Here is a 24,999-nt window from a genome sequence, read left to right on the forward strand (position 1 = left end):
AGGTCCTGAGTTCAAATCCCAGCAACCACATGGTGGCTCACAACCACCCATAATGAGATCTGACACACTCTTCTGGTGCATTTGAAGTCAGCGACAGTGAACTTATGTATAATAGTGAATAAATCTTTAGGCCAGACAGAATAGGGACTGAACGAGCAGAGTTGATCACAGCAAGCGGGGCTGGCCAGAGCCAGCAGAGGTCCAACTGAACAGGAGTGAGCAGAGGTCCTAAAATTCTATTCCCAACAACCACATTATGGCTCACAATTCACAAGCACATTAAGGCTACACAATTGTAGTTCACAGCTACAGTTTACTCACGTACATAAAATAAATAAATCTTTAAATAAAATCTATGAAAAAAATCCATGAATTTGCTTGTTTTATATCCATGTGCTCAAGCTTCAATCATTTTTTCTTTTATTTTGGAGAAATCTTTGGATAGTCACTCTATTCTAAGGCTCACGTTTTTTTCCCCAGTTTCATTTGTACTAAATATAATTAAAATATAATTTATAAATGTGGGTGATAATGCTTGATTTGTGCTATTTTTAGAAGTTTGATTCTATATATTTTATAATTTCGTTGTAATGAAAATGATTAGTACTTTCAAAGCAAAAATATTTTTTCTGTTTAGAGAGTTCTGGAGTCTGAAGAACAAGTGCTTGTTATGTATCATAGGTACTGGGAAGAATACAGCAAGGGCGCCGACTATATGGACTGCTTATATAGGTGAGTGCTTTGAAGTCTGACCTCTTAGCACCATCTGCATCCATAGTTCATTGTTTATGGTTTGACGGTGGTGTCCTTTGTGTTTAATCCTAGCTCTCAGGAGGCAGAGGCAGACAGGCAGATCTCAACAAGTTTGAGCCCAGCCTGGTCTACAGAGTGAATTTCAGGGCAGCCAGGGCTACACAGAGAAACCCTGTCTCAATAAACCAAAACCAAACTAACAAGATTTGCTTGTATGTAACATGAGGGTCTTAACCTACATGTGTGTCTTTCTACCTCTTATGTGCCTGGCGTCCTCAGGCTAGCAGATGGCATCAGATCCCTTTGGACTGGAGATGGTTGTGGATGTTAGAAATTGAATGGTTGAAGATGAAGAAATTGTTCTTCTTCTACCCCAATGATTTGTTTTTAATTAATGTATATGATTCTAGTGAGTTTAATTATGAAGGAGTGATTTATATTATTTCTCATGGAATATAGAATACTAATAGGTACTTTGATAGATAGGTCCGCATCAGAGCAATATGTGTATCTGTGTGATAGGCAGGAATGTAGACAGTAACCCTTGGAAAAGAAAAGGAAATGTTGTGATTGTTTCTTCAAATTGTCTAGAACATGTTAAACTCCCAACAGATGACTGTAAAGACTCAGGTTGGATGACGCTTAGTGGAGTAAATAAATCTAAGCCACATTTCCAGAAGATAAGCATGCATTTCAGGCTCTATGAGACTGCTTAGGGCACTTGGTAGTTTTCTTTCAGGCCTCTTGAACACATTGATTCAGCCTTAGCCATGCGCCCTGCTCTTTCCTTTCCTCCTTTCATTACCCATACTGCTCCATCTGGCTGCTCTTGCCTCCTTTCTCTGGAGAACTAATTCTGACAGGTTCGTATTTCCCTTCCTAAAGTTTCCTCTTTCCTACATGGTCTCTGGCTTAGGTCCTGTACTTCTGTGGTTCTCTTGAGCTGATCCTATTTGACTCAGTTTTGTAGAAGTAAAAGCAGTTGACTGTTGCATAATGATAGAACTTAAATTTTAGGAAATGTCACTGATTGTTTCAGCAGCAAAGCTTCTATATACATAAGTCATTGTGGCTATACCATTACTAAGTCTTAGGGATCCCTGTGTAAGTAGTTAATCATTTAAAATATCAGCCCACGACTATTGCTGAGCAAAGCAGACATTTATTGACAGAGTAAATAAATACCAAACACTCATACGAAGTGTTGTTCTCTTATTCTAGGCCTAGAGAGTCCACTCGTGTAATCTTTATGGCTTGAGCTGGATGTAGTGATAATTTTGCCATATGCTTTGTGGCTTGTCCCATAAATGGGCCTGGGTTTCAGTTTTTCACTGTGGAGAAGCTGATGCCTTGGTAGCTCTCCAGGCACAGTCTGCTATTCTACCCTGCTCTGTGGCAGTACCCACCATAGTGCCTCAGCAGCTCTCAGTTCTCCTAGCGTGTTGCTACTCCTTTGCCTTGCTGGTTCAACAGAAGTATAGGTTACTTAATCTGAGTTGCCTTTGCAGAAACTGGACTTTACAATGGCACAGTGGCCTTTATAATAGCAAACCCACAATTTTAAAACAGCTTACTATGAAGTACAGGTTTATTGTGGCTTTAACTTTTATAAAATAGTATTTCAACATTGTGCGATTTTATTAAGATAACCCCCAGCTAGATTGTATGTATTGTTGAAGTTTGAAGAGTGGGTGTGTGTGCACTTAATCAGTTAGACTCAGGGCTCATTCATTTTCTTATATCAGAGCCTTTCTACATGCATATCAGAGCCTTTTCACATGCATATCTTTTTTTTTGAAACAAAGTTTCTTGAGCCCAGACTGACCTTGAACTCAGTCTGTAATTGATTATTAAGCTCTCTAGCTAGGATTACAGGTGTATGCAACCACCTAGCTGATGTTATCTTATTAGAGTACTTGATTACTATCTAAAATCACTAGCTTTCCACTGTCTATAACCCAATCATAGAGCTGATGCCTATGGGAGTCAATGAAGTGTCCTGTAGTGTTGGCATCATATAACCAATGGTCATTCCTTTAATTGTATTGGTAGGGTGAGTAGTAATGAGATCTTTCCTCAGAGGGCAATGCTGACAATATTAGAAGAAAACACCTCTGTAGTGGTTTTTTTGAGGGGTGGTGGTGGTAGATTGTCTTCTAGGCCTTTCCTTGTTTTTGTTTTTGTTTTGTTTTTTACTTTGCTTTGCTTGTTTTTGTTCTTTTAGACAGGGTTTCTTTGTGTAGCTTTGACTGTCCCGGAACTAGCTCTGTTGACCAGGCCTGATGTGCCTCCCAAGTGTTGGGATTAAAGGTGTGTGCTACCATGGCTTGGTGCCTTTCCTTGTTTGTAGACACACTCTTTAAGAAAATGTATAATGAAATGAATGCAGAGAGAGAAATACCAGTTTCCTCAAGTAGTTTTTGTTTGTTGTAAGATGAGAATCTCTCTCATTGTGTTCTTTGCTGAGCTGCTCTGGAACTTTTTGGGCCCAAGCTCCCCTGTTGTTTAGCCTCACCAGGTGCATAATTATTTTTTAACATTATGTAAAATTATTTAATCCATTTTAGAATTATTGTTTGCTTTGAGACAGGGTTTGCTATCTTAGCCTAGTCTATAACTTGCAATCTCTATTGCTCAGCCTCTCAAGTGCTGGTGTCTGTGTGTGTGTGTGTGTGTGTGTGTGTGTGTGTGTGTGTGTGTGTGTGTATGTATGTACCTGAGCATTTGATTGCTTATCTGTGGCATTCATGGCTTTTACAGTCTGGCTCAGGCTGCGTATCCAAATTTGTATTCTAGTGCAAACTTTTCCAGGCCCTGCTGTTTTTAGATTGTTACCATTCTTTTACAATTCAGTAATATTTTAAATAGGAATTTCTTTTAGAACTTGATACTTGCCTGCTGCTCTTTTTTGATTGGTGTCAGAAGGGTATCACCACCCTTATACTCCAGAGAGGAACTGAGTGTAGAAAAAGATCTATCAATGAAAGAAAAGGACTGTATGTGGTAGCAAGTGCTATGTAGTTGGTAAAATATTTTGTTCTTCACGGGAAGGTTGATTAGAAGGAGATCAAGGCAGGCCCACAAGGTACAAGATCTGAATGAGAGCGGCCAGACATTGTCATCATGGCTACAGGGCATTGCAGGCTGGAGATCAGTCTCATGCTCACCTCTATTCCTCCAGTCTTAGTCCTTCCTTAGCTGAAAGACATTGTAAGTAATGCTGCTTGAAGTCAGGAGCATTGTGGTGAGAATCAAGGGGAAGCGGATCTTCTGGTTTTCCTATGCTGGGGGTCATTTTCTCCTTACTGTGTGAAAAGCTATTGGTGTAGTCAGCTTTGCAGAAAGTCCAGGGCTAATCATTTACTGTTCTCATTCATTCCTAACTTATATATGTTTTCTTTTGGTGTTATCACTGCATTAGTTTGTGAATGTATGACTCTACAGCTGTCAGTTATTTGCTTTCCTGACTGATTTTTGACTTTACATCCATGGTTCTTACATTTGACTTTCAGGTATCTCAATACCCAGTATATTAAAAAGAATAAATTGACAGAAGCTGATATACAGTATGGCTATGGTGGAGTAGATATGAATGAACCACTTATGGAAATAGGAGAGGTAAGAACTTCTTTAAGTGACTGCACACATAGATTTGTCAGAGGACAGACAGCTTTGTGTCTTCAATCTCCCCTTCCACCTGTCATAAGGGGTCGGCCCATCTCTATCTAGTATTTAAATATGGAACAATCAATAAGGATTTTACAAAACTATTAATTTTCAGTGACTATTATAGCCATAGGTCCAGGGGAGATGACTCTGGGTAAAGTACTTGCCTCCTGACTGTGTAAGGCTGACAAGCTGGGCTTAATCTCTGGAACACACCTCACAATGGAAGGAGAGAATCAACCCCAGAACACAGACACACTAGTAATAATTAATAACAACAATAATATACAAGCATATATATGTGTGTGTATATAAACATACATATACACACACATATATACATATACAATAATAATGTTTTAATCTTATAATTCTGAGGTGATGACTGCTTCTTTAAGTGAAAACTTATTTTTTCCTTCTGTTTTTGTTGTTGTTTTGTTTTGTTATTTTGAGCCAAATAAGCTTTAGTAAATACAGCCAGAACACTAGATGCCACCAGGTTTATAACTCGAATTCCTAGAGTATGGATTTCCTTCAGCTTTTGCTTATATTTTAAAATATCAATAATTTTTCTATTGATGGGTATTTCTATTATTAAAAAAAAAAATCCTTGAGGACTGGTAAGATGGCTCAGCAGTTAAGAGAACTGATTGCTCTTCCGGAGGTCATGAGTTCAAATCCCAGCAACCACATGGTGGCTCACAACCATCCGTAATGAGAAACAAACAAACAAACAAACAAAAACCTATGGGCCAGAGTGAGCAGGGCCGAAGCAACCAGGGGCTGGAGTGAGTGGGGCCCAGGGGGGAAAAAAAAAGAATTATAAAAAAAAATCTTTGAATGAATGTTAAGGGAAAACCTACCTAATTCATCCTTGATGATTTCTGTTTTTTCTGGCAGCTAGCATTGGATATGTGGAGGAAGTTAATGGTTGAACCCCTTCAGAACATCCTCATCCGGATGCTGCTTCGAGAAATTAAAAAGTGAGTTTGGGTTTCTGTCCTCAGTGAGTACCATTAGTGTGTGTATCGTTCCTGTCAATTCTGACCAAGTGTGAGTCTACCTGACTTTTTTTGATCAGGTTTTCACTCTTAAGGTTTTTCTGCTGATTTCTTACAGCAAATTCAAAATGGGATTGCCTTCTTGCTTTCCAATTCAGGTAGTTCACTGTTGGCATACAACAGCATGACTGATTTCTATATGTTCATTCTGTAATCTGCAGATTAACTCATTTATTTTAATAGTGGTTTTTGGGTTTTTGTTGTTGATGGTGGTGGTGGTGGTATAAAATTTGGGATATATTTCTACCTCCAAGGCTATTTACAAACCAATACTTTTACTTTTTTCCTCAATTCACATGCTATTTATTTATTTCTCCTATATGATTGCTGAGGGTGGAACTTATAAGTTATGTTAAGCTGTGTTAAGGAAAAAAAAAGGAGAGAAAATCTGCATCCTTGTTTGTCCCTTACTTTAAGAGAGAAGGCTACTCTCTTCCCATTGAGTTTCCATTGAGCAAGTGCTGGGACTAAAGGCGTGTGTCACCACACCTGGCTCATGCTTGCATTTTTGACTTGTACTTTTAGTTAGATTAGTAAGTTAGCAGCTATGTATTGGTGTGCTTGAGTATATGTCTGAATATTCAAACATATTTTATGTTATACTTTGTTTCAGTGATCGTGGTGGTGAAGACCCAAACCAGAAAGTAATCCATGGGGTTATTAACTCCTTTGTTCATGTTGAACAGTATAAGAAAAAATTTCCCTTAAAGGTAATTAAGCCTATTTCAAAACATGATGAGACCTGTATTTGTTGAAATTGTTCCAATTTTTACTAATACAGTTTTAATTGATTTTCAGTTTTACCAGGGAATATTTGTGTCTCCCTTTCTGACTGAAACGGGAGAATATTACAAGCAAGAAGCTTCAAATTTATTACAAGAATCAAATTGTTCACAGTATATGGAAAAGGTAAAAAACACCTCATGTGAATTTACTTGTTACACATCTTACAGTATTTTGAGAGTGTCCATATTTAATATTGTTTTAGTGTAAACGTTTTTGTTATATTGTTTCTCCTAAGGAAAAAATGCTATTTTAGTTACATTATTAAAATTAATATAATATAGGCCGGGTAGATTGCTCTGTGATTAATAGCATGTCCACCTCTTGTAGAGGACCTGAGTTTAGTTCCCAGTATAACTACTTGTTCTCAGCCATTTAAGGAAATTCAGGTGAACCCGGAATACATACCACCCTGTTTCTAACATAAATAGATAATATAAATAAAATAAGAATAACAAGGTGGAAAGAAAAAGTGAAAGACAAATAAGTTAATCTGAGTCATGGTTAACGCTTGGTCTGCTGAGTGTTGAACACGTGTCAAACCATCAGATGGAATTTTAAGCCCTACTAATGTTTTTAAGAGTGATAAAGAGTCATTATAAGGAGACATGAGAATTTTTACTAGATGTTGTAAGTTTTCATTTCTTGACATTTTGAAAGTGAGTCTTGCTCTATAGCCTAGACTGGCCTTTGAGTCACTGCAGTACTGTGTGGCCTTCACCTCTGAGGCCTGGGATTACAGAGACACATTGCTGTCTGGTTTAACCAGCTTCGATTTGTAGGGTTAAGGTTCAAGCATTTTGTTATTAAATGATTTCTGTTAGTTGGTTTAACTGAGAAGATAAAATATTCTAAGAGAACCAGCAAAACAACACAGCAAGCCCCTTTTAAAATCTAGAGACCTTTATTTTCCTGGCTGGGTGGTGGTGATGCATGTATTTAATCCCAGCATTTGGGAGGCAGAGGCAGAGGCAGATGCATCTCTCTATGAAAATCTAGGGATCTTATTTTTTCTAACTACCCATAACTCTTGGCATTTCAGTAGAATAGAGATACTGGTATTCCTTCCACTATTCTTGAGCTTCATTACCTGTTGTAATGATTTCCCTTCTTATTTCTAGACTGATGAACCAGCAATCTTTAAAAGGTCGCACATAATTTCTATACCTTCCTATCAGAGTGGTTCCCTAGTTCACACAATTGTGCGTATATGTATGTGTTTCCAGCATACTCTTTAAGGCTACATATAATATTGTAATTATTTTTGTCAAAAAATTTGTCAGGTTCTTTTTTTCCTATCTTCATTAACTTTTCATTGACCTGTATTATTTGGATTTGCTTCCTTTTCATGCAGGGTAATCATTAATAAAAGGTCTTCATTGACATATTTGGGTCAGTATAAAAGTCTTTAACGTGACAGTTAAGGATTGTTTATGTAGTTTGTGCTCCTGTTTTGTGTTGGGTTCCCAGTACAACAGATGATTTGGGCTGATGAGTGAAGGTTGTTGTTAGAATGCAGTCAGGGCATGTAGGTGACAGAGCTTAAGTTGATCTGAAATGACTAGTACATTTTGAGTTGAAATTGGTTGTGTAAAGCTTTTCCATAACCTTACCTGCATTCTCCCAAAGGCATTAAGAGTTGGCTGATGTTAAACATTGCATCATAGATCATGATTATAAGGATGTATTTCTGTAGGTTCTAGGTAGATTAAAAGATGAAGAAATTAGATGTCGAAAATATTTGCATCCCAGTTCATATACTAAAGTGATTCATGAGTGTCAGCAGCGGATGGTAGCAGACCACTTACAGTTCTTACATTCAGAGTGCCACAGCATCATTCAGCAAGAGAGGAAGAATGGTAAGCGCACCCGGGGACTGACCAGTGAGCAAAACTCAAACGACAAGTCTTGGTTTCTCTGCTGTTTCCTCTTACCTTAGATTTAAAACACACTTTAATACCCCCTGGTGTATTACATATTCCCTTAGGATTATTGGTTAATCTTTTGGAAAAGCATTTTTAAGGTAGTCTAAAGTATAAAAAGATGAGTTAGGAAAATGTGTTTATACTTTTATATATCACAAGGGCTACTTTCCTTATATGCAGTAGGAAATCAAATTGGGAAGGGTAAAACAGGTGCTCATTTTAAAGCAAGAGTTCAATGAGACGTCAGCAATAAATAGTGAAAACATTTGTTTTATTGCTGCTGTTTGGTGGTGTTTGTGTGTGATTTGTTATGTAGTCAGGAAGAATATAGGACATATCAGGAAATAAGTAGGATACCAGGAACTTCCGGTACCTTGGGATGAGAGTATAAATTGATGAAGCCATATTGCAATGCTTATACTGAGTATGAAGTATCTATTTCATGACCCAGCAACTCTCTCCGGTATGGGTTTCCTTCCCCTATGCATCTATCCATGTGTATACAAAACTATACAACAGTTTTCCTAGGAATAATGTTCCTTTAATGACTAGAAACAGTCACACATCCACTGATGCATATACTACAGAGGAGTAGCCATGATTACATGAAAGCTAAACAAAGCACAGATAAGCCTTATGTTCCACAAAAAAAACAAAAAACAAAACAAAAAAATTCAGCGAAGAGAAAGAGTTGTGTAATCGTGTTCGTAGTTCAAGCCAGAGGAGTTCAGCCTATGGCTACTTTCCCTTATAGAGGAGCAGTATTGGGAGATGGATCAAGGGCATTTCTAGGTATAGGTAATGTCTATTATTTTAAGTCTGGGTGTGCATATTTGGGGTGTTGTGTATTCATCTATAATAATTCACGAAGCCAAATGTGTACACGTCTGCATGTATATTACATATCAATAAGATGTTTAAGATAAACACAGTACACAGTTCAGTGGCACAGGAGGTTTTTTAAAAAAGATTTATTCATTTATTATTTTATTTGCTGTAATGTTTTGCCTACATATATATATAGATAGATGTCTGTGTGAAGGTGTGAGCCACCATATAGGTTCTGGGAATAGGACTGTGGCTTCTGAAAGAGCAGCCAGTGCTCTTAACTACAGAGCCATCTCTTCTCACCTTGCTGCTAGGTTCTCTGCTTAGAAGGATCTGCCCATAAGATTGACACAACCATAGCACATTTAATAGAGGTTTCTACTACAGATATTAGGGTTTTTATTCCTGCACAAAACATCATGACCAAGAAGCAAGGTGGGGAGGAAATGGTTTATTCAGCTTACATTTTCCACATTGCTGTTCATCACCATAGGAAGTCAGGATTGGAACTCAAGCGGGTCAGAAAGTAGAGGCCATGGAGGAATGTTACTTACTGGCTTGCTTCCCCTGCCTTGCTCAGCTTGCTTTCTTATAGAACCTAAGACTACCAGCCCGAGGATGACACCGCCCACAATAGGTCCTCCTACCCTTGATCTCTAATTGAAAAAATGCCTTATAGCTGGATCTCATGGAGACATTTCCTCAAGGGAGGCTCCTTTCTCTGAGATAACTCCAGCTTGTGTTAAGTTGACAAACAAAACCACCCAGTACAGATATTCTTGCTCATATTTTTAATTACAATATAATTTCCCATTAGTTTCCAAGTAACTGTAATAAAGTTGTGAAACATGTGGATTTGCTTTATCGTCCAGTATAAAATACTTGTATGTTAAGATGCTCTGTAGTTACCAGTAGCACACACATGTATAGTAGCACTTGAGTGAAAAAGAAGGGGAAGAATATGAGTATTTTCTTGACTTTCCTCCACCACCACTACATAGTAAGCAGCAACAACATCTGTCTTCTTTTGGGGAGTATGGCACAGCAGCTGGCAAGTGAGTTTGTGTGTTTGGATTCAAGTGGCAGATGGCTTTTATCCGCATACTCCTTTTAACTTGTACATTTAAAAGCATGTACTACATAATAAGGTTCTTTGGGAAGTTAATAAACTTTTTCCTCTCAGACATGGCAAATATGTACGTCTTACTCCGTGCTGTGTCCAGTGGTTTACCTCATATGATTGAGGAGCTGCAGAAACACATCCATGACGAGGGCCTCAGAGCGACCAGTAACCTGACTCAGGAGCATGTGAGTCTCACAGGGGAGCGAGAACGCTTCCTCTCAGGGGGATGTATGTAGGGTTTGTGGGGTTTTTAACTTTGATGGGCTATAAAAGAGTTTGTCATGAAAAACTAGGGTACCTGTATTCTAATATTTTAAATCTTGAATTTACTGAGCTTTTCTTGGTATTAAAATCATTGATCAGCCTCTTCCCCACAATACTGATTGCCGCGTAGCATTTGTTAACCTTCTGACAGGAAACTATTTGCAGTGTGTACATAATCATGTTGCTTTGTACATGGGAGATTTTAAAGCCTCCTCTGTCTCTATGCTTGCCATTCAAAATGCCACAGTCAAATACCCTCACCTTGCCTAACTTTCATTTGTCTGAAATGGCCTTTGCTACTTAGTGACCATGTATTTGTTGCTGTTGTTACTAGGCATGTTCATAGTTTATTGCTAGGTTTGCAGATTCCAAGTATTGAGTGACATTGAACAAAAACTTAATTCTACCCAACTAACTCCAGGATCTTATTCTCAGGCACAAACAAGCATTCTAGTCCTCTTTTCAGAATTCATCCTAGTGTTGATGGGCCTGGGATGTAGGGATTCACCCTGTGACCCAGCATAAGAGTGTGTGTGCCTTTACATGGCAGAGGACCTGTTAGGCTTGTTGTTGAATGGCAGTCCCATTTGATAGAGAGAAGTCTTAAAACTTTTAAGATCAATATAAGCAGAGATATGGAGTTGGGGGTATGGAGGAGTATAAGTATAATTTGAGTATATAAGTATAAAAAAAGAACTATAAGTATTCTTTATTCAAGTTTTGTTCTTGAAAATGTTAAAATGTGAAATTATACTTTGTATTTTGTTTTTAGATGCCAACACTATTTGTGGAATCAGTTTTGGAAGTACATGGTAAATTCGTTCAACTTATCAACACTGTTTTGAATGGTGATCAGCATTTTATGAGTGCTTTAGATAAGGTAACTTTAAAACAAATAACCCATGCATGTGATCTGTACATGGGATTTTCGTTAACCTGTGATGTACAGTTTTCAGTTGGGCATCTTTGTTAGGCAGTTGAGTTTGAGACCCTTGAGACACTGGACTGTACATTAAATAACTCGTTTAAATTGGGGGATCTGAGTTTTAAAGTATCTTATGTCAGTCTTTCTGAGTTATTAGTGACCTGGTGTGCAAAATCCTAATGCTCTTTACTTCTGGTCCTTTGTTAGAGCCCCGGCAGTGGCAGGGCTATATTTCTGTTTAACCTATACCACATTTAGGCTGTATTCATTCTTGGTTTGAAAGACACCAAAAAAATTTGAGTTGAAAGAATTTGAGTTGATATTTGACATAAGAAATTGACTCTTGATTTGTGAGATAGTCATCTTCCTGCTAATTTAACAGAACACTGAGCTAAGCAGAAGGAATTTTTTTAACTCAGGGTTTCACAAGTTTCTACCTAACTAATTATGTTGCTTTGGGCTTCTTATAGTACATGAAGATGTTCACCTAATGGTGACCCAAAGTAGCACAGAAAGAAGGAAAAGAAGCCCCACACCCCTGGGCCGCCAATATCCCTTTTAACACATGGCCTTGAGAGTTGCTGGGGATAGCTTAACCACCAGTACCCATGTCAAAACAATGGTCTGATAGTGTAATCTAGTGCTGGAGAGGGCTGGGATCATGGGGCTTGCTGTCCAGCTAGCTTACACCCTAAGTCTCATGACAGACTCTGAAAATTTCGAAGAACAATAGCTAAGGTAGACCTTGCCTTCATTTATGTTTATACTCTTTGTGTGAACACCTATATATTACATCCAGAGATAGAGGGAAAGAGAGATAGCAAACTGTGGGTATTATAGACATAGCTCAGATCCACAGGCTCCGCTTTTGCCTCCTGGTAACTAATCACTGGGCTGTTTTCTCGCTTAGGCCCTTACATCTGTTGTAAATTACAGAGAACCCAAGTCTGTTTGCAAAGCACCTGAACTGGTAAGTTTAGCTGCTTGAAGGTAATCTCATGCAAAGTTGTAAAGGGAAGCTACTAGAATGGCAAATGAATTTGTGTACTCATTTTCAGAATATGAAAATTGTCCACACTATATATATATTTAAATTTACATTCAGAATGCATAAAACCATGTGCCCTTTTTTAACCAAAGGAGAAAATATTTCATAAAGATGATAATCCTGTTAAAAAGGCATGCATACTATTCATTATGCTGATTAGGTTTTTTTTCTTAGTTCTAGTGTCTTGTGTTTTTAAAACTTAGCTGATCACGCATGTTTTACATTGATAATATTAAAGTATAACTTTAGGATGTAACAGCTTTCAGCATCTGTTGAACCACTTTTGCTTTGCTTTTGTCTCATTGCTGGTAACCATTTACTGGTTTGTTTTCATGTTTATGCCCTGTACTGGCTAGTTTTGTGTCAACTTGACACAGCTGGAGTTATCACAGAGAAAGGAGCTTCATTTGAGGCAATGCCTCCATGAGATCCAACTGTAAGGCATTTTCTCAATTAGTGATCAAGGGGGAAAGGCCCCTTGTGGGTGGGACCATCTCTGGGCTGGTAGTCTTGGGTTCTATAAGAGAGCAGGCTGAGCAAACCAGGTGAGGCAAGCTAGTAAAGAACATCCCTCCATGGCCTCTGCATCATCTCCTGCTCCCTGATCTGCTTGAGTTCCAGTCCTGACTTCCTTTGGTGATGAACAGCAGCATGGAAGTGTAAGCTGAATAAGCCCTTTCCTCCCCAACTTGCTTCTTGGTCATGATGTTTGTGCAGGAATAGAAGCCCTGACTAAGACATGCCCTTACATCTGTTCTAAGTGACATACCTATGAGGCTTTGTGTTGTCGCCTTTGAAGTGTCTGTCCAAAGGTCCTTTGTAAGATGTATTACCACTTTCTCTTTGAGCTTGCTAAGTACTGTGACAACTTGCTAAAGAAGTCAGCGAAGGGGATGACTGAAAATGAAGTGGAGGACAAGCTCACTAGTTTCATCACAGTTTTCAAGTACATTGATGACAAGGATGTCTTTCAGAAGGTGAGCTGAACAGCATTCAGATCAGAGTTACCAGCTTCACTCTATTTTGAGTTTCAAGTAACAACAAAAGTAACCATTCCCATTTTCCTGCAGTTCTATGCAAGAATGCTAGCAAAACGTCTAATTCACGGGTTGTCTATGTCTATGGATTCTGAAGAAGCCATGATCAATAAATTAAAGGTACCATAAATCTTTAGTGTGATAGATAATATCATAGAAATCTTGAACCAACAGCCAAGTATGTTCATTATATGTAATGACTGTATACTTCAGCAGTCATTGATGTGTATACACACAGCAGGCTGTGTAAGTGTTCAGGCATGAGTGTATTTGTGTACAGTGTTGGGTGTCAGTATGAGATTCAAAGGGCCAGAGGTTTCCAGTGATTTAAGATGATCTTTAAGTTCAATATTAATAAAAAAAAAAAAAACTAAACTAAACTAAAACCCTCTGGTCTCCTAATTGATCCCTGGCTGATCATTCTCAGTTTAGGTTATATTTTTTGCAACTTGTTTTCCAGCAAGCCTGTGGTTATGAGTTTACCAGCAAGTTGCATCGAATGTATACAGACATGAGTGTCAGCGCTGATTTGAACAATAAGTTCAACAATTTCATCAGAAACCAAGACACCGTGATTGATTTGGGGATTAGTTTCCAAATATATGTTCTTCAGGTATGATAGTACCTTTCTTTTTTTAGATTTATGAATCATTTTGACAATGTAATATAGAAGGTTAGCAAATGATGCCTGATAACATTTAGTCAGCTTTTGAGCTGTGGACCACATTTTACAGACTTGGAATAAAACGGGCCATAGCACTGTCAGAATTCCAAGAAAGAGAAAAGGTGTCTCAGCAGCTCACCATTGAAATGGTTTGTTTTTGAGGTAGATTTGAATGTTTTATCTCACTGTTCCTTTTTAGGCTGGTGCATGGCCTCTCACTCAGGCTCCTTCATCTACATTTGCAATTCCCCAAGAGTTAGAAAAAAGTGTACAGATGGTAAGTGTTCTGGGAAGCAAACAGTAAACAAAGGCATTGTAGTGATGCTTTGTGTGTGTGCGTGTGTGTGCGTGTGTGTGTGTGTGTGTGAGATGTGTGTATTTCAGTTTAGGGTTTATTTGTGATACACAGGAACCTCATCAGCTCTTATTAAGAACCTGTAGTTCATAGGGTGTGGTATTTTATGTAAGTTTAGGGATAACGGCAATGGATGGCTCAGTTGGGTAATGGCACTTGCTTGGTGAAGCCTGACAAGCTGGATTCAATCTTCACACCCCACGTGACTGATGGAGAGAGTCAGTTCCCATGAGTCGTCCTTTCATGCTCATGTGTGGCCCTAGCATGAACAACATACCACCATTCCAAATACATAGTTAAGTAAATAAATGTGTATTATCTTAGAAAAAAGAGAAAGCTTCAAATCTTTCTACTTTTCCATTTGAACTTTGAAGCCATGTTTAGGCTTCATTTAGGTCTGGTAATATTTTAATTTTCCTGTAATTGAGATAAGTGTTAGGTATAGACTGAGATACGAAAGCATAATATGTGGAAGCTGCATTTTGAAGTGAAAAATCTCTAAAGTGGGACAGAAATCCTAGAAGACTAAAGACTGACCTGTCTGAGGTTGTCTGAGAGTCTGCATATGCACATAAATGGGCAAGTACATAAATACATTTTTTAAATAAAAACTAAGGCTGTCACTCACGAAGAAACTTTGGGTTCTACCCCAACACAAATGTAATTAGGACTAATGTCTTTTATACGTCCAATCCAGCCAAGGAATTTTTTTAAATTCCTAAGCTTTGATAAAAAAGAAAAGTTTAAGGAAGTTTTTTCAACATTTATTTATTATGTATACAACATTCTGCCTGCCTGTATACTTGCAGGCCAGAAGAGGGACTAGATCTCATTATAGATGGTTATGAGCCACCGTATGGTTGCTAGGAATTGAACTCAAGAACTCAGAAGTCAGATGAGGTTGTGGGATCCCCTGGAACTGGAGTTGTGAACAATTTATAAGCCATTTCTTATGGGTTCTGTGATCCAAAATGTCATTTGCAATTAGAGTATGCATTGTTAAGTACTGACTCTTTAGACTCTTGTGAATACACTTATAAAGTTAAATGTACTAATATCAGCAAAAGGCAGTAGATAGACACCTTGAACCCTAAAGCATTGTTCATGTGATTGTTTACACGATTGTTATATCATAGACCCTACTTTGTATTAACTACACATGTACGTGGGCCAGCCTGTCATTTATGGGAAACTATGTGCTGGTAAATGTGGGTATGGTTTTCATGTTGAAACATATGTGATGGTATATTTGGTCTTTAAACAGAATATATTAATATAAGGTTAATATATTAATACAGATTAATGTTGCTATTGATATTATTTCTGATTTTATACAAAGACATAAAGTTAGCAGGTGTTGATTTGGGAATGGGATAGAACTGAGGCTTAGAGGTGGGGTACGGTGACTGCAGCTCAAACATGAGGACTGTGAGGACGTGAGTTTAGAGTCTAGAACCCAGTGAAAATGCAAGGACACCAGGGATTCATGGCTGGCCAGTACAGCCCAAAGAGCAAGCTCCAGATTCAATGAAGCCCTCTTTCAAAATAATGTGAAGAAATGCTTGAGGATGGCATGCCCGTGTTGTTAACTTTACCCTTTACATACATACACACAAAAATAACATGGAATAAATAACATTCTGCCATGTCATAGCAACTTAAACTGTAGAAGAGAAATATTTCAGAGCCATGTCTGCCCTGCATAGGCAGTTGAGTGCCCAAGTTACTCTGCCTGCCCCTTTTTAGTGCTGTTTCCCAGCATGGCCTCAGGCTCCTGGATTGAAGTGAGCCTCTGTCAGCTTTGCATGTCTCTGGGACTATGAGCGTGCACCACAGCGCTTGGGTAGAGTGCTCTATGTGCAAGAACCAGAGCAAACAAGCTGCTGCCGACTCAGCAGAGGAACCACAATGGTGCCAGCACACCCACATAGCCGGGGGCTAGTCATGATCTGCAGCAGGGGTTCTGAACAAGGTTTTCATTAGGTGGGTTAATATGCTTTTATGTTTGCAGTATCATAATAAAGAAGTTTCAGGACCTTCAAATAGCTTGACATCTCTCTCTTTCAACAGTTTGAATTGTTTTATAGCCAGCATTTCAGTGGAAGGAAACTGACATGGTTACATTATCTCTGTACAGGTAAAGAACGATTACTTACTACTCATTGAATGATATTTATGTGATTGTAATCCTTTAGAATGTTAATTCCTGTGTTAAGTCTAGGTTTTAATCCACTTTCTTCCATCTCCCTTTCTAGTATCATTAAGGAACTATATAATGCTGATAATAATATTCACTTTAAGAATTTCTTTGAGTTTTATAATGACAATATGTTTTTGCAGCCAGTCATTTTATACATAGTAAACAGTTTGTTTAGAAAAGCAGACTGATGGGTAAGATATTTTTGAATACCTGTTATCCAAAGTTTCCTTAGCACTGGCTACCGATTTCTATTTAAAGTACTCTAAGAATGCCTTCCTTCTTAGTTCCCTGGAGATGGTCAGCCAAAGCAAAAGCACATATTCTTCTTAGGCTTCAGGTCTGTAGGTGAGCACCCACAGTCCAGCTCACAGCTGGGCTATAGCTCCACTTGCAGGGGATCTGACACCCTCTTCAGGCCTACACAGAGACCAGGCACATATGTCATGCAGATATGCATGCAAGCAAAATACCCACACATGTAAAATTATAAACAACAAAAAAATGACATAAGGAAGTTGATCCTGGTGCTGTGACTTTTATTAAGAACCTTGTTTTTACCTTTGAAAAGCTGATCTCAGTACCAGTGTCATTTGCTTTGTATGACTGGCTTGCATCTTAGATTGTAATTTCTTAGTAGTACTGCATTGATTGTGCAAGTTTATTGAATAAATCGAGTGTTCTGATTTTCTTCCTACATGTGAAATATGTTTGATGTTTACATTTTCATCTTAAATTTCAAGCCTGTGAGTGTGTAGAGATTGTTTTTTTTTTCTTCCACAGTTTGTGGTTACACAGGGTTGAACTTAAGCCATCAGACGTAGAGGATACACATAGAGTTCCGAACTGTCTCTCTTTGTCCTTTGTTTCTTCCATTCAGTTCTAGCTTTGCCACCTCTCTCTCTCCCACCAGTTCTGCTTTAGCTTTCCTGTTGCTAATTATCTAAATTCACTGCTTAAACTCTGACAAAGTTGTAATAGGTCAACTGTTACTATATAGTACATACTCACTACTTCAACATTGACAGCCCATGTCCTCTAGGCAAGAACTTTCAAATGCCTTTGCATTAACCTTAAGATGTCTCTGGGTTTTTTGTTTTGTTTTGTTTTTTTAAGGAAAACAATCCAGAATGTCAAAGGGAAACACTTTGGATGATCACTGTACTGTCAATTTTTTGTTTTATTGTAGGTGAAGTTAAAATGAACTATTTGGGAAAACCATATGTAGCTATGGTTACAACCTACCAAATGGCAGTTCTTCTTGCCTTTAACAACAGTGAAACTGTCAGCTACAAAGAACTTCAAGACAGTACCCAAATGAATGAAAAGGAGCTGACCAAAACAATCAAATCATTACTTGATGTGAAAATGATTAACCATGATTCAGAAAAGGTAACCTTCCCGAGGGATTTCAACCCTTGCAGATAGAGGCTCTTGGATGGGATGTTGGCAGTTTTAAGGTTGTGTGATACTCATATGCCTCTGTAAGCTAGCTCAGCAACTTTCCCAGAAGAAAAGGCCATTGGCTTTTCTAAAAATAAACAAAATACTATTATGGGTTAACTGGATACATCAGAACCTTGGAAGCAACAGTTCCTGTAGAGTCAGCTCACTTGTTAGTATTGTGGCTACTGCAGCAGTTTCAGACAGAAGATGTATATATATTGGCTGGGCCTTAAAATAGCTACTTCCTAAATAGAAACTGAATAATGGTCTGGTAAATGTGAAATCAAAAAAAAAAAATTTGTTTTAAATATAGGAAGATATCGATGCAGAATCTTCATTTTCATTAAATATGAGCTTCAGCAGTAAGAGAACAAAATTTAAGATTACTACATCAATGCAGAAGGATACGCCACAAGTAAGTACTGGTTTCAATGTCATCTCTTCTAGAAATATTTAGGCAGTGTTTTGAAAGAGTCTTATTTTATACCAAGATCGAGCAAACCTCTACACTCTGAAATTAATAACATGATAATGCTTTTCTGGCTTATTCTTGCAGTTGTTGGCCTTATTGTCTGCCAGTATGTTCATGCTTAAAAAATAAACAGCTTAGGCAAGACAGGTCCAGCTCAGTTATCTACTCATTAATTAGCACATATTAAGTATAGGTAGTTGTGGCTTTATTGTGATATTTTCACATGTGTAGACAATATATTTCTCTCCTCCCTCTCTTACTCTATTGTTGCCACCCTCTGCCCAGTCTACTTTGTTTTTCTTTTAATGATTCCATGAGTTGAATTTGGATTACTTAAAGGAACTTGGGCAACTTAACAGTGTCTTCACTTCTGTCTTAGTTAGGGTTTTATTGCTGTGAACAGACAGCATGACTAAGGCAACTCTTATAAAAATAACATTTAATTGGGGCTGGCTGGCTTACATGTTCAGAGGTTCTGTCCATTATCAAGGTGGGAGCATGGCAGTGTCCAGGCAGGCATTGCGCAAGAGGAGCTGAGAGTTCTACATCTTCATCTGGAGGCTGCTAGCAGAATATTGGCTCCCAGAAAGCTAGGAAGAGGGTCTTAAAGCCCACACCCACATTGACACACCCACTCCAACAGGGCCACAACTTCAAATAGTGCCACTCCCTGGGCTGAGTATACACAAACAGTCACAACTACTGAGCAAAATGCTTTATTAGCAAACATTAGCTGTATGTGAGGTGGAGCTGGTGAGTGGGTAAGGAAGACAGTATATGAACATGAATAAGTGAGCAAGTGAATAAATGGTAAATATTGAATGAAAACTTCAAATGGACTATGTGAATGCTCTGCCTGAGAACTGTATCCCCAACCCCACATTTTATTTTAAAACATACTTAGGGCTTGTGAGTGTAACTCAAAGGTAGAATGCCTACCTCAAAGAAGGGAAGGCAGGAATGGTAGGAAGTTTAGCTTTTCTTTGCCTTCTCTTTAAAAATGCCCTTCTTGACTGATATAAGTTCATATTGAAACTGATTTTATAAAAGGAAATCTTAGGAAATACTTATCAAATGTGTGCATGGATGCACAGCTTGTCCTGAACAGTTTGGTCTGTTGAGCCAGCAGGAATGGGGTTGATACTCTTAGATATAGTCATGCGACTAGCTTTTGACAGAATTCAGCAATCAGTGATCATTGCTGTGGTGTGGAGTGGGGTTTGTTCAAAGACTTTCCTAACTGCTTTTTGTGCTCCGTGTGGGATGGAAAGTAGATATCACACCACTGGAAGAACTATTCCATGAGGGAGACATGCATATTAATTGCCATGTGTCTTGAACTTTAATGTGACCAAGACCCTCCTTTTCTGTAGAATGAACAGTCTGAGGGATTTGTGTTTAAAAGCTGCTGTAATGTCCCTAATCCTCTGGCATTGTCTGGCTCTGTGTATGCCTCAAGCCCTTGTTTTGCAGTAGTGATCACACTTATGTGGCCTGTCTTCTCTGTCATCTTTGAATGAGACAGAGGACCTCTCCCCTCAGTCCCTCAGTCCCCAGCCGTAGCCTATCCATTTTGTGCACTTAGAGCTAACCACTGCACCTTGCTACAACTTCATCTGAAAGAATCTTGGCACAGAGGTTTACTGCTAAGACAACAGTCTTAAAATATTGTTCTGAGCAACTTAAAGTCACTTTTAGTTGTGTATTTAGATTGCATTATAATTTAGAATAGTGTAAACTTCAAAAGTGACCTATCTTTGTACTCACAAATCTGTACTCCACTAGAGGTGATACCAGATGATTGTGGTATTGGCAGAGCCCTAGTATATGGTTTATTGTTGTTGTTGTTGCTGCTGCTGCTCTTTCTTGGTTTGTGTTGAGCAGTGTATATGTTTGGTAGTCAAAGGTCAGTTTTTGGTGTGATTTCTTGAAGCTATTCTTCCTCCATTCCTCCCCCTACCTCCCTTTTTATTTTGAGGTAGCATTTTTGTCACTGGCTGAATAGTCTAGGCTGACTGACCTGCAGCAGCACTAACACACATGACACAATGCCTGGCCTTTTCACATAGGTGCTGGGCATAGAACTCTACCATGCTTATATAGTATAGAAATCACTTCACCAACTAAGCTAATTTCCTACCCCTCTGAGTATATGATTTATTTTTTAAGACTTTTGTTTTGTTTTGCCTACAAGCTTTTTTGTGCACTTTATTCATACCTGGGGCAAGAGTCCAGAAGGGAGGGGCTTGTCCACAGTGTGAAGGCTGGAAACGAAGCCTGGCTCTTCTGAGTGCAGCAGGTAGTCGCATCTGCTGAAACATCAATGACAGTGTCCTATTTGTGGGGGATGCCCCACCCCCATTTTTCATAAAAACAGGAACTGGAACAGACTAGAAGTGCTGTAGATGAGGACCGGAAAATGTATCTTCAAGCTGCTATTGTCCGCATCATGAAAGCACGCAAAGTGCTTCGGCACAACGCCCTCATTCAAGAGGTAAAAGTGAAAAGCTCTGGGCTTTGGGACTGGACCTTGTTAACGTTGAGGCGGGACTAATGTTGGCCAAATAGCATAAAGAAATGTTTGTTTTAAAGAGTTCTCAAATTTTCAAAATTTCAGTTTAGAGAGGACTTTGCTAGGTTTGAACTAGAGATCCTAAACTTACCAAGTTGTTAAATGGCCTTTCCATCTGGAGATGGGAACCACTTTAATGAATATTCCTTCATTCTGTTTATGCACAAATATTTGTGTGGAACGAACAACCTAGGGTTGCTCAGCAGTGCAGAGCTCTCAACTGAAAGAAAGGTTTGTGGCATTAGGAAAAAGCATCAGAGTAAAAGTAGCATTAGCACTAAATAGACTTGGAGCACGTTGAATATGTGGGTAGATGACATTGTTAGTAATTTCACTATGTGTAAGCTTTACTATTTTGCCATTGCTTATTCTGCACTTTATTCCCTCTCCAATGCAACCGTTGGGTGTTTCTTTTACTGTGGACACAAACTTCACTATTGTTATCATGTAGAGACTGATAGGTGTTGCACAGTGATATGCTACCTGCTCCATCAGGTCTGTGTGTTACAGAGCCCTGTGTTCATGTCAACATTCACACACCCTTTTCCTTTAGGTAGGTCTGTTGAAGCCGAAATGTGAGGCTCCTTACAACTAATTGGAAATGGATGCTTTTGCTGATTAACTTGAATAGTTTGATTCCCTGTCTGTCTCACAGGTAATCAGCCAGTCAAGAGCCAGGTTCAATCCCAGTATCAGCATGATTAAGAAGTGCATAGAAGTTCTGATAGACAAGCAGTACATTGAGCGCAGCCAAGCATCTGCAGATGAATACAGTTACGTCGCATGACACCTTCTCCTGGTGCAGCTGTGAGGTCATTGCCATCCCCATTTGGTGAGCTCCTGTGGGAGAAAGCAGGCCTGTGCCTCCATACTTTGGTCGTCTGGCAGCCCCTGTTTTTCTGCTGTTTACAACATCACCAGTGCCACGTCATGAGCGTCAGAGAAAATGCCTAGAGATATTTCAAGCTCATGTCATTATGACATTTCTTAAAACTTTATTAAAAGAATGAGTGAAGTATTGCTGAAATGTGGAATTTGGTTGGGTACCATGCTTTCTCCCCCTCACGTTTGCAGTTGATGTGTTTTTTTTTTTTTTTTAAATGTATCTTAAAGGACAAAAAATAAAAACTTAAATATTGTAATATGACAGATAACCTAATAATTGTATCTACATTAAAATGACAAACATGATGTTGCTGCTTGTCAAATAAAAAAAATAAATAAGCATAATGCCTTTTTCTATGATGACGGAATATCAGGTTGGACAGAAAATGAGACATCTGTAAATGCCTATGAGTCACCCAAGCAGCAAACAGCATTTCGTCATTTCGTCATGGTGATGAATTTACTTGGGCTCCCATCTAAAGTTCAATTAAAACTGCCAGGGTTCTGTTTTTGAATACATAAGATTGTGAAGTTGAGCTAATAGCATAAGCAGTTTTTGCATTTTGAGTAGGATGTAATTCTATCTGGTTTTGGTTATGAGCTGTACCACAGAAACGGAATACTGTGCAGTGACTTCTAGGCTGGCAGAAAAGAACTGCTCACTCTTGACCCATTCTTCATGATACATCTACGCTAACATAATGGCTGTGGCTCATCTCCCAGAGTTTAGGAGACTAAGAGTACAGTGAATTTCTTCCAGCTCCCCCTGCTCATCGCTGGCACCCTTCCGCAGTGCAGATGACTCCCCCATCACAAGTTGATAGCAGGGCCCCTCAATGCTAGGGCATTCCACCAGGCATCTTGTATAGGGGCATGAGATTTCATGAGTTTGTTTCTAGTAGATAACAGGGGCATTCAGATACTCTGGTTACAATATTCTCCATCTGCCATCTCTAGATCACATTGCTGTTTTAAACCAGAGTATTTATATCTAACAGATAAGGCCTTAAATCCACAATAATATTCTGAACAGATAAACAGAACTTAATTTGCATTCTCATGTGGCTCATATTTAAATTTAATGATTGGTTATTTGATTGCACCTTTTGTATCTTAAGCTTTCAAAAATCTGCTGGACTTCTAATGACTTCTGCTGTCTTTATTATTTTGCCTTCCTACCTCGTGTGGATAATGGCAAAGCATAAACTGTTGTACATTCATGGTCAAAGAACAAGCCCCTTGTTTTGATAACTTGTTACAAGTTTTCCAAATTTATAAATATTAAATTAAGTCGTAACCTGATACCAATTGTCAAGAACTGTTATATTGAAAAGTAGAAAAAATATTTGTGACAAATTCAAGTTTTCTTAACATTTCCTTCTTATTTATTGATGAGCAGAAAGAAGAAGGGAGTTCAGGTAAGTCGAGGCTCTACTGAAAAAAGTGAAAATGTATTCATTGAATTCTGTCCCGCCCACTTCCTCCCCTGAGGAGCCCCTGACAAGATCTCCAGCTTGGCTTTACTGGCTGCCATAGTGAGTGCTTAGGGACAAAGTGGGTCAACTACAGGAAGGTAGGAGAGGGAAGGGACTTTTTAATACCTTATTGCAAAAAAAAAAAAAAAAAAAGCAAATTCTCAAACATTTTTTAAAAGTCAGTTTTGACTATAAAATAACTCTTGGACTGAAGATCTATGTTAAGGGAGAGGAACACACACACACACACCATTATTTTTGACTCTTAATGTTTTGGTCTACATTTTTTAATGGTCTCTGCTCTTTTGGAGCTCTTAGTCTGATAGCAGTTAAAAATCTCTTAAGTGTAAGTAAATACTAATAAAGAACTCTAGGTATCATGGACCTGGACCTACAACATTTCAGTTTCCACCATCATTGAAGTTGTGATCAGTTGAGTCCTTATATAATGTTCAGTATAAGCTGTGGCTGTCTTTTCCAGGAATTTCAATGAATTGCCTACATCAGAGTCAATGGGTACTGTGGAAGTAAGTAGGGCTGGGCACTAGTGGCAATGAGAGTGACTATCTCCAGAGGGACAAAGTAGGTGACTTTTTCTATGAAATCGTATATTGGGTTGGGTGACTGAGAAGAGACAAGTCAGAATGCACCTAGGATTGGAGCTGCAGGTGTATTACTGAGCTCTCCAGCCAAAGAAAGATAATTTCTTTTTAGAATTGTTTTATGTGAGTTTTGTCTGCACCATGCGTGTACTTGTGCCACAGGTCAGAGAGGGCATCAAATCCCCTGGGACTGGAGTTACAGGCAGTTGAGCCACTGTGTGGGTGCTAGGAATCTAACCTAGGTTCTCTACAAGAGCAGCACATGCTCATAACTGCTGAGCCATCTCTCTAGCCCCAAGAGAATTCTTTTTGACCTCTCTGGTTCTCAAAAGATTGAACTAGGCATGTGAGACTGTATTGGGGGAGATAATGAAGAAATGACTACTTAGCCCAGAGAGGGAACCAGTAACAGACCAAAGGAAGGATACCCCAAAGTACAACTTGGTGAGCCAGTGAGTTTTATGGAGTTACAGAAGCAGAAAGGATAGCTCTGTCACTATAGCCCCCTGTCCTCTTATGCGTTATGAAAGCTGGGGACATGGAGTGCACTTGCACTGCACAGCTTGCAGACAGATGGCATCCACCATCTTCCAGGTGGTTGTGATCTGAACCTAGGCAAAGTGGCCCAGTTTGTCTCAATTCATGGAAACTCTGTAGTTTTTGAGGCATCTGTGTGTGTGGGGGGGGGGGGGACGGTGGGAGTCCTCTTGTGAATCTTGTTGATTTCAGAGACTTAACTAAAGCTGTTGAGTTGTTTACTTCTTGAACTTAGCATGGGATGTTTTACCTTCTTTAAGAGCAGTGGTTCTCAACCTTTCTACTGATATGACTCTTTAATACAGTTTCTCATGTAATAACTAACCCCCAACCATAAAATTATTTTGTTGCTATTTCATAACTGTAATTTTGCCACTGTTA

The 24,999-nt window shown here is 38.8% G+C and overlaps 1 protein-coding gene and 1 pseudogene across 5 annotated transcripts in view; one reads left to right on the top strand and one right to left on the bottom strand.

Moving 5' to 3' along the window:
* Cul2 (cullin 2) overlaps positions 1–23,306 on the top strand; it is a 52,370-nt gene extending 29,064 nt beyond the window's left edge. For all 5 annotated transcript variants that reach the window (XM_029472190.1, XM_021150184.3, XM_029472189.1 and 2 more), the window contains 18 exons: positions 638–732; positions 4,266–4,371; positions 5,320–5,402; positions 6,094–6,190; positions 6,279–6,389; positions 7,960–8,122; positions 10,200–10,324; positions 11,176–11,283; positions 12,239–12,298; positions 13,225–13,353; positions 13,447–13,533; positions 13,874–14,026; positions 14,277–14,354; positions 16,503–16,569; positions 17,819–18,021; positions 18,389–18,490; positions 20,925–21,041; positions 21,775–23,306. In XM_029472190.1, coding sequence (XP_029328050.1) covers positions 638–732; positions 4,266–4,371; positions 5,320–5,402; positions 6,094–6,190; positions 6,279–6,389; positions 7,960–8,122; positions 10,200–10,324; positions 11,176–11,283; positions 12,239–12,298; positions 13,225–13,353; positions 13,447–13,533; positions 13,874–14,026; positions 14,277–14,354; positions 16,503–16,569; positions 17,819–18,021; positions 18,389–18,490; positions 20,925–21,041; positions 21,775–21,906 — 2,016 coding nt within the window. In that variant the 3' untranslated portion in view covers positions 21,907–23,306. The remainder of the gene's footprint in view (positions 1–637; positions 733–4,265; positions 4,372–5,319; positions 5,403–6,093; positions 6,191–6,278; positions 6,390–7,959; positions 8,123–10,199; positions 10,325–11,175; positions 11,284–12,238; positions 12,299–13,224; positions 13,354–13,446; positions 13,534–13,873; positions 14,027–14,276; positions 14,355–16,502; positions 16,570–17,818; positions 18,022–18,388; positions 18,491–20,924; positions 21,042–21,774) is intronic.
* A 671-nt stretch (positions 23,307–23,977) lies between these two features.
* Positions 23,978–24,999, bottom strand: part of LOC147000211 (uncharacterized) — a 31,957-nt pseudogene continuing 30,935 nt past the window's right edge.

Source organism: Mus caroli, unplaced genomic scaffold (assembly GCF_978045245.1).
Source record: "Mus caroli unplaced genomic scaffold, Mus_caroli_1 scaffold_19, whole genome shotgun sequence".
Classification (NCBI taxonomy): Eukaryota; Metazoa; Chordata; class Mammalia; order Rodentia; family Muridae; genus Mus; species Mus caroli.